This window comes from Solea senegalensis, linkage group LG2 (assembly GCF_019176455.1).
Source record: "Solea senegalensis isolate Sse05_10M linkage group LG2, IFAPA_SoseM_1, whole genome shotgun sequence".
In the NCBI taxonomy this organism is placed as follows: Eukaryota; Metazoa; Chordata; class Actinopteri; order Pleuronectiformes; family Soleidae; genus Solea; species Solea senegalensis.
The window spans coordinates 1,020,783-1,034,641 of NC_058022.1; the positions used below are offsets into that span (position 1 = coordinate 1,020,783).

Consider the following 13,859-nt stretch of genomic DNA (forward strand, 5'->3'; position numbering starts at 1 on the left):
GAGCCAGGTGTTCCACAGGGCTCAATTCTGGGTCCTTTTTTAACTCATGCTTTCTCTTCATGTATCTGTATTTGTATGTGTGTGTGTGTGTGTGTGTGTGCACATGCCCATGTGTGCATGAGTGTATGTGTGTGTATAATGGCCCCTGAGCATGGTGTGTCTGTGTGCAGCTGCCTGCCGAGGGCCCTCCTTTGTGTCCCGCTCCCAACAATTGTAAGCTCTGGCCTTCTCGTCCATTCATGGCCCAGGCTGGCGGATGGGCTGGCGGTGTGTGTGCGTGTGTGTGTGTGTGTGCGTGTGTGTGTTAGAGAGGTTGTGGTTGGGGAGGGGGTTGGAGTTATCCTAGTTTATCTTAAAGTCCCTTTTTACTGGTGGGGAGGTGTGTACAGAATACACTTTGGTAAAGACAGGAAAGTGAGACGTGTGTGTGTGTGTTTGTGGTCAGATCCCTGCCTCCCCATTGGTCAGTGGGCAGACCCAGTGTGTGAGGAGGGGTAGGTAGATGCATCAGCCTCCATCTGTTGACAGTCACACAGCAAAACGTGCAGCTTCAGGACACTGCACTCTGCTTCCAAACCAAAAAGGAGAACTTGAGGTCTGATCTCGACGGATTGCTGCTACATTAAAAGCCCCTGTTGGATTGACTGCTTTGGAGTGGATACTGAAATTTGAGTGAATTTTTTTATTGCATTGAAAGGGAATTTGCTTCCACATTCAGGCGTGTTTATCACCACCACCTCTGGAAATTTGTTCCTGCAGCTGGAATCAGACGTGGATTTGCTGACTTGCTGTTTCTTGGAGCTGTGTGGTAAGTTGTTTATGTTTATACTTGCACGTCATATTCCACAAACATCAGTGGCAGCATATGAACGTTGAACTGGTCTTGTATATATTTAACAGAATTCCTTTGGATCGCATCCAATCATGTGATTTAAATTTAGAAAAGGGAGCAATTTATGACAAAATTTTGATAAAAATGTCCTCTTCAGATTTTAATTGATTTAAAGCAGTTTGTGTATGTGGAGTAATGCTACATCTAAAACGTTAATTGCTTTATTTGCTGTGGTGATTCTTGTAAGTAAGTAAGTTTGAATTGTTGAGTTTGTTGAGTGTGTTCACAGAGCCTTCAGTTTGTTCCTGTAAGTGAAAGTGAGACTGAAAGACTTTGAATCATTTGGGTTTTCCAACAAAATTTCACTCCAATTAACCAGTGAATTCAGTAAATAGTGTGTGTTTGTTGAAGAAAAATTAACTTTGAGCATTAGTCAAAGTAAATGTTCACGGAGCTTCTTTGTCATTTTTGTAATGTCATTTATTACATTTACTCAATAGATAGATAGACGATAGATAGAATTTTAGCTAACTAGATAGAAAGATAATATGTTTAGCTAACTTTATACTAACTAGATAGATAATATGTATGCTAACTTTATGCTAACTAGATAGATAGATAATTTTTTTAGCTAACTTTAAGATAACTCGACAGATCATATTTTTAAGCTAACTAATTTATTCAGCGACAGTGGCAGACGTTAGCCAACAAAGAGAGAGTCTGAGGTGAAAGTGAGATAGAACTACCCACAACCCCCTACTTCAAAGGTCACATGACAAACACCGGGGACAGATATGTTCCACTGAGGACAAATTTAGACACCAGTTGCAGGGAAGCAGTACAGGAGCAGGAGGAGAAGGAGGAGGGAGGGAGGGAGGAGGAGGACGGGGATGCTTTCACGTAGGTCCCCTGTGGCTCCAGCAGGCATCTGTTGCCCCGCTGCACCACCACCCCCACCCCCTCCACCTCCTTTGTCCCCCTCCCAGCCGGTCACTGGTATGGCAGACTGGTTCACTGCTGGGCTCAGCTAGCAAATGGCAGCCATTCTGTGGCCCTGAGGACAGCCCCCACACACACACACACACAGAGCCCCGGTCTACACGGCCTCGGGGGAGCTCATCCCTCCTTAACCCTGGACCACGACACATGCAGAGAGAGAGTGCAGAGGCAGAGCAGGCAGCCGGGGTCGCGGAGGTCGAGGTCGCAGCATCTGCTCTCTGTGGACGACCTCCAGGCTCCGCCTCCCTCACCTCACCTCACCTCACACACACACACACACACACACCGACACACGTTATACGCAAGCTGAGTTATAAGATATTCATTCTCTCTGTGTATTATGTTTGGAGTCCAAAATAAGTTGCATTTAAATGGTTCCCAAAGAGTGGGTCGGGACCCAAAGATGGGTCACGGAAGGCCTTTTTTTTGGGTCCCCAAAACTAAACGTTTATGTCATGATTTATGTCTAAATGCGTCCAATAACATGCGTAAAATAACGTTTAATGGATTTACCAAACGTCATCAGAGCATTTTTTGCTCTTGGCACGATTTATATTGTTGACAGTTTGACAGTTATTTAAAAAGTGATTCATGAGGTCGCTCGACTTCAAATATCTCATCTAAAACGTGCAGGTTTTTTGACTGCGTGAGGTTGTCATGTTTACACAAAATATTATCTAAATAATGTACAAATATTTGTTCCTCCCACATCTAAATTCACCTTAAATATCTAGTTTAAGATAAGATCTGTCACACTTTGTTGACTAAACGTAAACATGTTTACAGATAACATTCAAAACAGGCAGAAAGACCAGAAAGACCATGTTGTTGCTCAATATTTTGCCCTAATTTTATGAGTTTACTTTCATTTTCAGTTTTATTCACTAATTAATTTATAAATAAATTAATTAGTGAGGAATTCTTATTATTACATATATATTATTATACAAGAATTCTTATTATCAGTGGGAGGTCATCACAATTTTATCATATGTCACAAAGTGAAATGTGTAATCTGGGTATAATGTTGATAAATTACTCTGAAAACTGGGATTTATGTTGTTTTATATTGCATATTTGTCTAAAACTTTAGTGGGGTTTTTATAAAGTAAAGATCACAGACTTTGTATTTTAAATTTTGCTGAATCACTGTGTCATTTTTCTGCTGAGTCTTCAAACATTCTATCTGGAGACGTGTGAGTGAGTGAAGCTGCTGAATTACCAGGCATCAGAGGAATGAGTTTGTGTGTGTGTGTGTGTTGTTGGGAGGGTGAATAGGTTTAAACCCCCCCCCACCCTAGCCTCCGTCTGTGCATGCTGCTCAGGCTGACAGAACAATACTCCCGTCACAGGAGGACAGATTGGGTGGCAGCTGCATTGTTGAGCGACAGCAAGCCAGACACACTTCTTCTCCCCCCACACCCACCCACCCTCTGACACACACACACACAAACACACTCTCACTCCTTCCTTTTTGTGCCTCTTTTGTTGTTGTTGGACTAAATTATTCCAGCTCTCTTGTGGCATTCAGGCTGACGAACAGTAGCGCGGCAGCTTAGACACGAGGGGTCGGGACATGAAGAGACTCCCACATGACCAAAGATCCAAGATGTGTCTCTCTGTATGTGAGCGTTTTGAAATGTTTCAACCCAGTGACTGTGTAGGTGACACATCTGGAGAATGATTAGTAAGCATACAAATAAAATGTTTGAAAAAAAAACAAAGAATACTTTGTACTAGTGCAGTACCCATACCCATTTTTATACCATTCTTAGTGATACAGTCACTGCTGTATCACAGCAAAAAAGCACTACTAAAAATAAGCAAAATAATTTTAACTCTCAGACATCAGTTTAATTTACTACACTCTTCAGTCATTAAGGACGAAAATGTCCACTTTCAAAATACTGCTATAAAAAACATCAGCCCTGCTCTAAACTACCAAACATTCAATCAGAGGATTTTAACCTTTAAATGCCAAAAACCAACAACAATAAATTTGTTTGTTTATTTATTTATTTATATCGGTCTTGTATATATCAAAACATTGACTTTGACTTTTATTGTTTTTTGTGCAGTATCAGATTGTGTATGTACTGCCCTCTTAAGTCATTGAGGACTTTTAAAAATCTGTGTTTTTTGACTTCATAATAATCAAACTGGCATTTAAAGGGAAACAACTGTTTGGTGGTTTTGAGCAGGGCTGAAGTTGTTTGAGAGATGTATGCAGAAAAAACTGTAATCTTCCTTAAAATTAGGAAAAACAGGCCAAAAACTGTCCAAACGTTAAGAAAGACATGCTCATCATCAGCAATGAAATTCTGTCACATAAGAAATGTTTGAAGAAAGAAATTAGTCTTCCTTTACTTTTAAACCAACTTTCCCACTAAGCACCAACATTCTTCCTTTTTAAAAGCACCTATATTTGACCTTATTATTGATATCAAATGCTAATTAATTTTTAACGATTTTAACCATTTAAATGCTTGTTAAATGCTTTAACACTTGACAATGCCATCTAGTGGAAATAGCTTGTTTTTTTCTCCATATGCCAGTTATGGCCAAAAACTGTGCCATCTGATGGAGAGTAGTAAAAATGATCACTTCTAAGGCAGAAGCCCAGATTGACACCCAGTTTCAATAAAATGCATGTATTACACTTTATTAGAAGTGAGATCAAAAATTGCAGTTGAATGGGTTTCAATGGGACATTTTTGGCACTTAACGGTCTGAGTGTAACACTTGTTTTTACACAGTGTATTTTAGCCTGACTGTAGGAGCTGAGCTGGAAATAAAAAGGTCAGATAAATATACACAATCTGGACAAAAATTAATGCATGAATATGTATGAACACATGCAAAGAAAAGCACATAAAAAATGTGCACAACCACTCGTCACCGTTAAAGTTTAATCCAAACCGGAGAGAAACTGAAGCTGACAGAATGACAAACACACTTATTACATATCAGTGGTTAAAGGTAAAAACACCAAAGCCACAGAACAGCTGACACATTCAAAAATTGAGTCGTTAGTCCATGGAACTGGTTGATGCTTTGGAAGTACCCTTTGTGGGTATTTCCACACAAAACAACACAGATTTCCGTGGTTTGAACTGGTGTGAAAATCGGCCCACAGCTACTGTGTGTGTGTGTGTCCATATCACAGCGGTGATCACTGGTGCTTTCCTGCAGCCAGGTATCAAATGACTGAAAAAAAGCAAGCCAAGTCAAGGCAACTGAAAGAATGACGCTGCATTTTTTTTGATCATTTGCAACACAATGAAGAAAACGCCCTGAGGTCGTTCTGAGGGAAACTCAAACATCAAACAGAGAAAGACTCGATGAAAAAGTTCAGTAAAGGAAGGATTAATATGTGTTTAAAAAAGGATGATCACGATCAAACGGAATGCATTTTCTTTTTAAATGGGTCACTGAGCATTTTTTATACTTTATTTTTATACCTAACTTTGTCTTAATAAGATATTACACCTTAGTTTAAGATTTAATTACCAACAAAAAACAACCAAGGAAGATTTTCTGATGTTAAAAATCACTATCAAAGATTGGTGTTTGTGCAAATATAGGGCACTTCAGCTTAATCAAGGAAAGGAAGACTCATTTTAAGTAAACACTTCTTACCTGACAGACTTTCTTTGCTGATGATAAGCATGTCTTTCTTAAGGTTTGTCCGGTTCTTCCCCTCGGTGTTAAGGATCCTTAGAGTCTGAGAGAGGCTGTAGATTTATCCCATTGGCAGGTGCTTTTTCTGACAAACAAGAAGAAGATTTAAATACATTTATGAACATGTTGCTTATTTCTACTAGAGCTGTTTTTGCAGTGTGCACTGGCAACTGTGGTGTGTGTATGGATAATGCAGTAGTACATGAATATAAAGAAGAACACAGATAATTGAGGTTGTGATACTGCTCTTCTCTCCTGTGTTAAAGTAAAAGTCATTATCACAGTGTGGTGTACGTATGCAAATTTAACACATTTTAACACAACTGACATAATTTCTTTGCTGTGATAAGTTCAACTTTTCAGTTTTGTGTAGTTTTTGTCCCATTTGTCCTTATATTAAAAAAACATTACAGTCTGAAAGTGGCTAAATTTACAGGCTAGTACATTTTCTAGTCTAGCAAAACTTTTCTTTTTGTTAAAATAAGAAACAGTTTTGAGACTCAGAGCAGCATTTGTGCATTTTCCAACAAAAATGTAGAACAGTGCATGTAATGTTATTTGTTGAAACCTTATTCAATTTCTCTCTTAAGCGACCAGCTTTCCAATTTTACATCCAATTTCTTTCCCCTTGAGAGCAAGGTACCCAGTACCCATTGCTCATTGTTAATTGACCCCATGGGGGCTACATCTAGTGCCCCAAACCCAGATAAAAGGGTATGCGGTGTAAAAATCTCTGCCAAATCATATAATCAATATGGGGATCATCCTCTGTGGTGACCCCTACATCACTCTGATGTTTACCTGCTGTCTCCTGCTGTTCACTGCACATGCGGCTCCCAGCAGAGAAAGGTAGAAAGCGAGATGTCTCTACTCTATATGATGATGTTATCGGTTATTAAATCCGTCCATCGATTTTTGTCACCAATGTTGACTTATCGTTGCAGGCCTACCCTTTATGCATCATTCGTCTGATTGGCTGTAGGTCTATTCAATTGTGTACGTCCATTGGTCACGCATCTAAAGGTCCTTGTATAACAACACGCAGCATGCAGACGGGTTTTAGAAGTGAGAGGTGCTTACACCCTTTCCAGACTCAAACTCGATTAGAGATGCACCAGTACTTAGCGATACTCTTAAATTTCTCCTTAACTTGGTGCTGAGGACACCTGAACATGATTTTAAACAATTTCTGCCAATAAACCTTCCCAAATGTTACAAACTGGATATTTAACAGCAGCTATGTCAACCCATATTTGTTTTGCGTGTTTATTCAAGGGCATATTTTGCATTCTGGATAAACATAATGGTGTGTTGATTGTGTACACACTCTGCTGCAGATGCCAGTGCAGTCCACGCGTACGCTGATGAATTTATTCACGAGTGTGGTGCCGTCTATTCACACAAACTGTGTGAAAAACAGACATAATCACCAACGGACGTATAATTATTTTATTTCTCTTGGATTCTTGAGGGCATCGATAATACTGACTGACACCTTCTTGGCCTCGGCTCCCGGTAATTATGTACATGTCAGGGGAGTGAGGTGTTTGGCACCGCTCTGCTTGGGTGCAGCTCACAGCAGCTAAAATGCAAATCAGCAGAAGTGGAGCAGCAGGTAAGGGAGGTTACAACCTTTTAAACCTTTTCTCTCTTTAAATGCCTGTAAAAACAATACGTCCTGATAAGCTTTACATTAAAGCCATTAATTATCTGGTGTGTGTATATATTATTACCTCAGCTGTGTGGTAACGCTTCTATATGCAAATTAGTGGGTGTAGCTTGAGGCCTTGAGAGAGAGAAAGAGAGAGAGAGAGGGAGAGAAAGAGAGAGAGAGAGAGAGAGAGAGAGGGAGAGAAAGAGAGAGAGAGTGTGCGTCCATGGTACAGGGAGGTTTGTTCTGCTGCAGACTCACACAGGAGTTGTAGGTTTTTGGAGGAGATCGCAGCACAGAGTAAGGTGACTTTTCCCCTTTTCCTTTGGTTTAAATGTACCCATTTGCATGAACGTGGGTTTTTCTGTATTTGAGTGAGACTTTCAGGCACAAATCACAAGGTAACGTCAGGTGTCATGAAGTCAAATGGGCTGTTTGGAATTTTAACCCCTTTTTATTTTTTAAGTGTTTTCTTTTCGTGTTAATACAAATGACATACAACTTGACCTTTACAGCTATAATTATTTTTATCACCATCGTCATTATTATTACTAGAATTGTAATTTGAATGCCAGTTTTGCAATATCTTCCTCATACTACATGATGGTAAGATTTACTTTAGAGGAATAACACAGGATTTGGATTTACAAAAACATTTGTAATTGTTTTATGATTTATTATTTTTTGTGTTGTGTCACTTAATCCCTCTCAGCACCTTAAGTGCCAAAAATGTCCCGTCTATATCCGTATACACAGCATTAAACAACAGCTTTTTTTTCCATCATAAATTTAACCAACATGCGTCCATGTCATAAGAAACTGAATTCATTTATTTCAGTATTTTCTGAATGGGCCCCCACTGCCCAATTATACTACAACACCACCTGTGTGGGATATCACATCTAGGCCAAACAGAGGTAAATTAGTCAACATGATAGTTGACTCATTTAGCTCAGAATGAAAGTATAATATCATGGAAAGAATGACACGGTGAGAGTTTATAATGGGTTTGAATAAGGACACTTTGTGTGCATAAGACACAGAACGTAACTATTTGTTTTACACAGTGTAGTACGGCCAAGTCATAGTCTGAATCCCATTCAGAATAAGTGTACAGAAGTATTATGCTGTTATTCTCACATCCTGTCAGGACTTTTTTTATCTCTATAAATAAGCAGTGCATGTGAGACATTGTGAAAAAATAAAAAAGTATTTATGATTACAACTGGTTAAATTGAACTAGTATTCCGTGCCTCTATGTGAACAGTTACTGAACAGTTTTCAGTAATTTAACCAATCGTTTGTTTGTGTTTCCCAAAAGCTTTGCTCCTAGGATCAGTCAGGGAGCAGTGAACTACCGGCAGTAACAGTGGGGTCAGTTCAGAGCCCGGGAGGTGACGGAGGGCGTGGAGCTGGATGTATGAGACGGCTTCATGGGCCTGAAGGACCATCTGGAGGATGGAACAGGCCACATCCTCAGCCTGGAGCTGGACCTGGACTACCTACATGTGGACGGTACTGAGCGGCAGGGCAGCCTAAGTGCTGCAGCGGGGGCTGGGAACATCCTGAAGGTCAGAGGTGGAGCCTCCAGTAACGGCACCAACAGTATTGGCAGCAGCAGCACTAGTTTTAGCTCAGATTCAAGTTGCAGTAACAGCAGCAGTTGTAGTAACTTGTCAGAGGAGAGTGCAGTGTCCGACAGCGAAGATGAACGACTTCAGAATGGGTCCAGTTCTGGATCTCATCAAGATCAGCCTCATCTCCACCATCAGGACTCTTCCTCTGTCCGTCAGCCAGTCAGGCTGGACCTGACCCTCAACCGATCCCTGGAACCCCCCACACAGGCAGAAACACCCGCTCTAGTTGACCCCGTCACCGAGTGCCGCACCAAGGTGGAGTTTGCTCTAAAGCTGGGCTACCCTGAGGATCTGGTGCTGCTGGTGCTGAGGAAACTGGGCGCAGACGCACTCATCAATGACATCCTGGGTGAACTGGTTAAACTGGGAACCAAAACAGAGATGGAGCAACAAGTATGTCCAACTGTGTCCCAGTCTCCATCTGCCTCTTTATCCTCCTCCTTCTCCTCTTCCTCGACTTTCAACTCCTCTCTGGACTCGTGTCGGCTGCTGTGTCCATCCCAACTCCTGGAGGACAAAGAGAACCTTCGGCCAGTCGTGGTAGACGGCAGCAACGTAGCCATGAGGTAAGGAAAAGAAAAATCTGGAAGTTTCCTATTGTGACCACACTAATCCTTAACCCTGGCCACATGGCACACAGGAGTTGTGGCTAGCACTGTTCCCTCACCAGTTCAAATTTCGGTTCAACTGAGGGTCTTTCTGTGTAGAATTTGCATGTTCTACCCTTGTTCTCCAGGTTCTCCAGTTTCTTCCAACAGTCTAAAAATATTCAAGTGTGCTCTCGACATTACTTTATATCCTTACAGTCATGGAAACAAGGAGGTGTTCTCCTGTCAGGGCATCCAGCTGGCTGTTGATTGGTTCCTGGAACGAGGTCACCGTGACATCACTGTGTTCGTTCCTGCCTGGAGAAAGGAGCAGTCGCGACCTGATGCTCTCATCACAGGTAATAACACGTCTCATTACACCTACTGCGTCATTTTAATGTTTTTTTTTAACATTATCGGTCTCTCTTTCTTCAGACCAGGAGATCTTACGGCAACTAGAGAAGGAGAAGATTCTGGTCTTCACTCCTTCCCGACGTGTGCAGGGACGGCGCGTGGTTTGCTACGACGACCGCTTCATCGTCAAACTGGCCTACGAGTCGGACGGAATCATCGTCTCCAACGACAACTACCGTGACCTCGCCAACGAGAAGCCGGAGTGGAAGAAATTCATCGACGAGCGTCTGCTGATGTACTCCTTCGTAAATGACAAGTAAGGAATTTGTTAGGGGGAAATAAATGTGATGATTAAAACATTTTTTTAAAAGTAACTTTTTTACTCAAAAAACGTGTATTGCACAAGCTATTTTCAGAGGCAATATGATCACGCCAGAATAGAACACTTTTTCACTTCCTCATCACTGATCTTTTGATCTTTATTGCTTCCCTCATTTTTGCTCCAGTGATCGATCCCTCTTGACTCTGACTTTAGATGTCCTCTTTCAGTTTTTCAGGCTGTCTATTTTCCATAGATTATTGAAGGCAAAATATGTTTTTGCTACAGTATTAGCTTAAAATCTTAAACCGACAAGTTAAATCATTTTTGTTTAATGGTTTTCTGAATTATCTTGGGATTTAAATACACTGTAAAAACCTGCAGGTACACAATCGTGGAGCCAACTGGGTGTCAAGATGCAGGCAAACAAAAGACAAATGCAGAAATATAAAAACACAAGATCATAAAAGAACTGACAAACTCTAAATAAATCTAAATAAAATCAAACAAAATCCAAAAGAAAAGGGACATTGGACCAAAAATATGTCAATGTGTCACTGTTGGACATCTCAGTTTGTCCTGTAATTGTTTATACCAGCCATTCCCAAAATTAGAAGTGCTGGGGTCAACTTTGAAATCTGAAAATCCTTTGACGCCCACCCAAACCTTAAATCACAACTCGGATCAACACACGAAACTAGGATCCGTAGGAATTCCCATATGTATATTGTAGTTTCCATGTGGACATGGGATATAACACCGAGTCCACTTTATTTCTGAGCTTGTATATATTTAAACACATGCAAGTGGTTCTTTCAAGTTGGGTTCCATGAAAGGTTTAACTTCACAACAATGTGAAGATATGAGATACAGGAAACGGAACGTATTTGACATTCAAGCCAACTTAACTTGTTACACAGTGCAAATCCGGTAACACCTGGTATACTGGGTCAAATAAAAATTAATCATTTAAATGCCATGGCTTTGTTTCACTTCTTATGTTAAATATTTGCTAAAATTTATCAAACATATTTGACAACAATTTAAAACTTAATACACAACTGAAAACATATATTTAATGACCATCCATGGCTCACCTGCAGTACCATCAAGGTACACTAGGGGGCTGCAGCCCACACTTTAGGAATTGCTGGTTTATGCTTTTTTAAACTGTGTCTATTGACCGTGATTTCAGATTCATGCCACCTGACGACCCGTTAGGACGCCATGGACCTAGTCTGGAAAACTTCCTAAGGAAGAGGCCTATTATTCCCAGGAAGCAGCCATGCCCATACGGTAAAATTTATATTTATTATAAACGTGTGCACTTCTTCTTATTCTGTGTGATACTACACCTTCTTGTTTATTTTCAAAGTAAATTCCCAGAAATAAGCTGAATTGACTTTCTCTTTTGTTTTCTAGGTAAGAAGTGCACTTATGGTCATAAGTGCAAGTTTTACCATCCTGAAAGGGGCAACCACCCCCAGCGTGCGGTGGCGGACGAGCTTCGTGCTAGTGCCAAAATTTCATCGACAGCTTCCAGAGGTCTGCTGGAAGACGCTCTGATGATGAAGAGCCAAAGTCTGGGTCAAAATCACCGAATGGCTGAGGTCGAGCCAAGTTTGGGCACTCCAAAGAAACAGCCGAGCCGCAGCCCTCAGCGCTCCTTCACTGAACTCGTGGAGGACAGACTTCAGGAGCAGTCCAAATTGGATGGACGTAGAGGAAGCAGCAGCAGCAGCAGTAGCTGTGGCAGCAACTATTTTGGGCATTTTGCTTCAGGGGCGCCACCTTCATCTGGAAGCCTGGATCGGTGGGAAAATCCAGGTGGCAGTGGTGGAGGCAGTTCCAGAGTTTCTGGAGCCTCAAGTTCAATCCAGGCTGACACGTATCACAGGTGCAAGTCCCCTGAGCTGGGCTACAGCTCACTGGTAAAGGCCTATTCAAGCCTCAGTCTGGATGCTCCACAAAGTCCGGATCGCTTTTTCCCAGCTGACCTGCGAGCTGGCTCACTGCTGTCAGACTGTAGCAGTGAAGGCAGTGTCAGCTCAGACTCTTTCTCCCCTGACCTTTTAATCGATGATGGCCCCAGATGCCACCATCACCACCACCATCACCACCACCCTCATCTCCATCATCAATGCTCCAGCCAGTACACCCATGCCACAAGCCGCGCCCCACCTGGATTGGGGCAGCACAGTCCTCATAGCTACCCACTCCCTCAAACGTTGCAGAAACAGCTTGGTTTTGGCTTGGATGGCCCTTTATCATCGGCCTCCTCTCACACACTGCCACATTCTTTCAAAACCCCCTCAGCCCACATCCCATCACACCTTCAACACCCGTCATGGAACAATTTCCCACGGGATTTCCTAGCTCAACCACAGTGCCCACCGCCACAAACACCCAATTCTAACCCTCAGGGCCGCAATCCGATGGGCTCCCTCTGGCAGGAGGGTGGGCTCCCGGACTCCCAAGCGTACGAAGGGTCACCACTTCATTCCAGCAGAGGCTACTCCGGAATGAACCACCCACCGATAAATTGGGACCTCCAATCTCAGCAGTCTCCTAAGTCTTACTATGACCCGTTTACTTACCAGAGCAGGGGCCGGCAAGATCTTTATCATTCACCAGCCCGTCGTCCACCCCTCCCTCAGATGGTCCTCACATCCATTTCTCCCCATAAAAGTCACCTGCCCTCAGTCCCTCAGCACCAGAAGCCGCCCGATTTAGCTCGATACCCGGACCTCAGAGAGAGGATGTTTCTCAACCTGTGCGGTATCTTCCCTCCAGATTTGGTGAGAATAGTGATGAGCAGAAACCCTCACGTGAGGGACGCCCAGGAGCTCGCAGCTTTAATTCTGTTGGAGAAGTCGCAGCTCGGGTCTTAAATGTGAAGTCGCAGCTCCGTCTTAGCTCCTGCTGATGAATCCCCCTGCAGTTGAATCAGGATGAACATGTACAAACCAAAAGCACAGGTTTTGCGTCTCTGTAGTCTGGAAACTGACCGTTTATTTTCACTGCAGGGAAGAAGTCGTGTCATTCATTTTAAATCCCCCAAAATTTGCCATATTTTTCTATACGTCGGCTATTTCAGCACTTAAGACACCGATGTGCTTCAGGAGACTTATCACTGTGTGTAAAGGGTGACAGTGTTGTTCATTTAAATTAATTTATTTGTTACATTTTAAGTTATTTACCTATTTTTTTATGATTATTATTATTATTGTTATTGTTCTGTTTTTGGCACTTTTGTTGTTGTGGTTTTTCTTTTCTTTTTTTTTTTTTGGCAATCATATCAGGGTACAAGCGCTGCTTAAATTCACACACACTCGCTGAGACGACGGCAAATATTGAACATTCCTACTAAAGTAGATTCTCTGTGCTGTGGCAGGTGGCCGATCAGACGCTGTGGTGATATTTTGTGGATTTCCCCAACAGGGAAGTGAAACTTTGCAGCACCCACAAAAAGAAGACAGCAAAAAGTCCACTCGAAAAAGCCCCCACACTGATGTTGTTCACTTTTGAACGAGAGCTTATTTCCTCTGTTCACTCTGAATTTTTTACATTTTTATTTAATTTTTTATATTTCAAAACCAACCCGTCTTTTTATTTCGTCTTTAAACTACATATCGAGGTGAATGTTGTGACCAGAGATGTTTAGGGGGGAAGATTGTTGGTGTTATTTTAACTTTATTGTAAAAAATGTGTGTTAATTTATTACCTTTGTTGCCCCTGTGAGGGTTTTGGAACGAACTGGATGAAATTTGGAAAAACAACCTCTTTAATTTTTATTATA

General features: G+C 41.8%; 1 protein-coding gene across 4 annotated transcripts; it reads left to right on the forward strand.

Annotated features, from left to right (window-relative positions):
• The first annotated feature begins 204 nt into the window (after positions 1-204).
• On the forward strand, positions 205-13,229 carry LOC122765407 (probable ribonuclease ZC3H12C). Of its 4 annotated transcripts, none has more exons than XM_044019644.1 (6): positions 205-808; positions 8,485-9,366; positions 9,607-9,746; positions 9,823-10,057; positions 11,256-11,356; positions 11,483-13,229. In XM_044019644.1, exons 2-6 carry the CDS (start codon positions 8,597-8,599, stop codon positions 12,949-12,951), a joined length of 2,715 nt encoding a protein of 904 aa, XP_043875579.1. In that variant the 5' UTR covers positions 205-808; positions 8,485-8,596; the 3' UTR covers positions 12,952-13,229. The 4 variants fall into 4 exon arrangements, with proteins under 4 accessions (XP_043875579.1, XP_043875582.1, XP_043875580.1 ...); XM_044019647.1 differs by lacking the exon at positions 205-808 and adding an exon at positions 7,095-7,127; XM_044019645.1 differs by lacking the exon at positions 205-808 and adding an exon at positions 7,415-7,463.
• Positions 13,230-13,859: the final 630 nt, after the last annotated feature.

Bases quoted from the DNA above. Each gene is read 5' to 3' on its own strand.
- LOC122765407 (XM_044019644.1), top strand. From the start codon at position 8,597: ATGGGCCTGAAGGACCATCTGGAGGATGGAACAGGCCACATCCTCAGC. The intron at 9,747-9,822 runs GTAATAACACGT...CTCTTTCTTCAG, and splicing joins ACCTGATGCTCTCATCACAG to ACCAGGAGATCTTACGGCAA. The intron at 11,357-11,482 runs GTAAAATTTATA...TTTGTTTTCTAG, and splicing joins GAAGCAGCCATGCCCATACG to GTAAGAAGTGCACTTATGGT.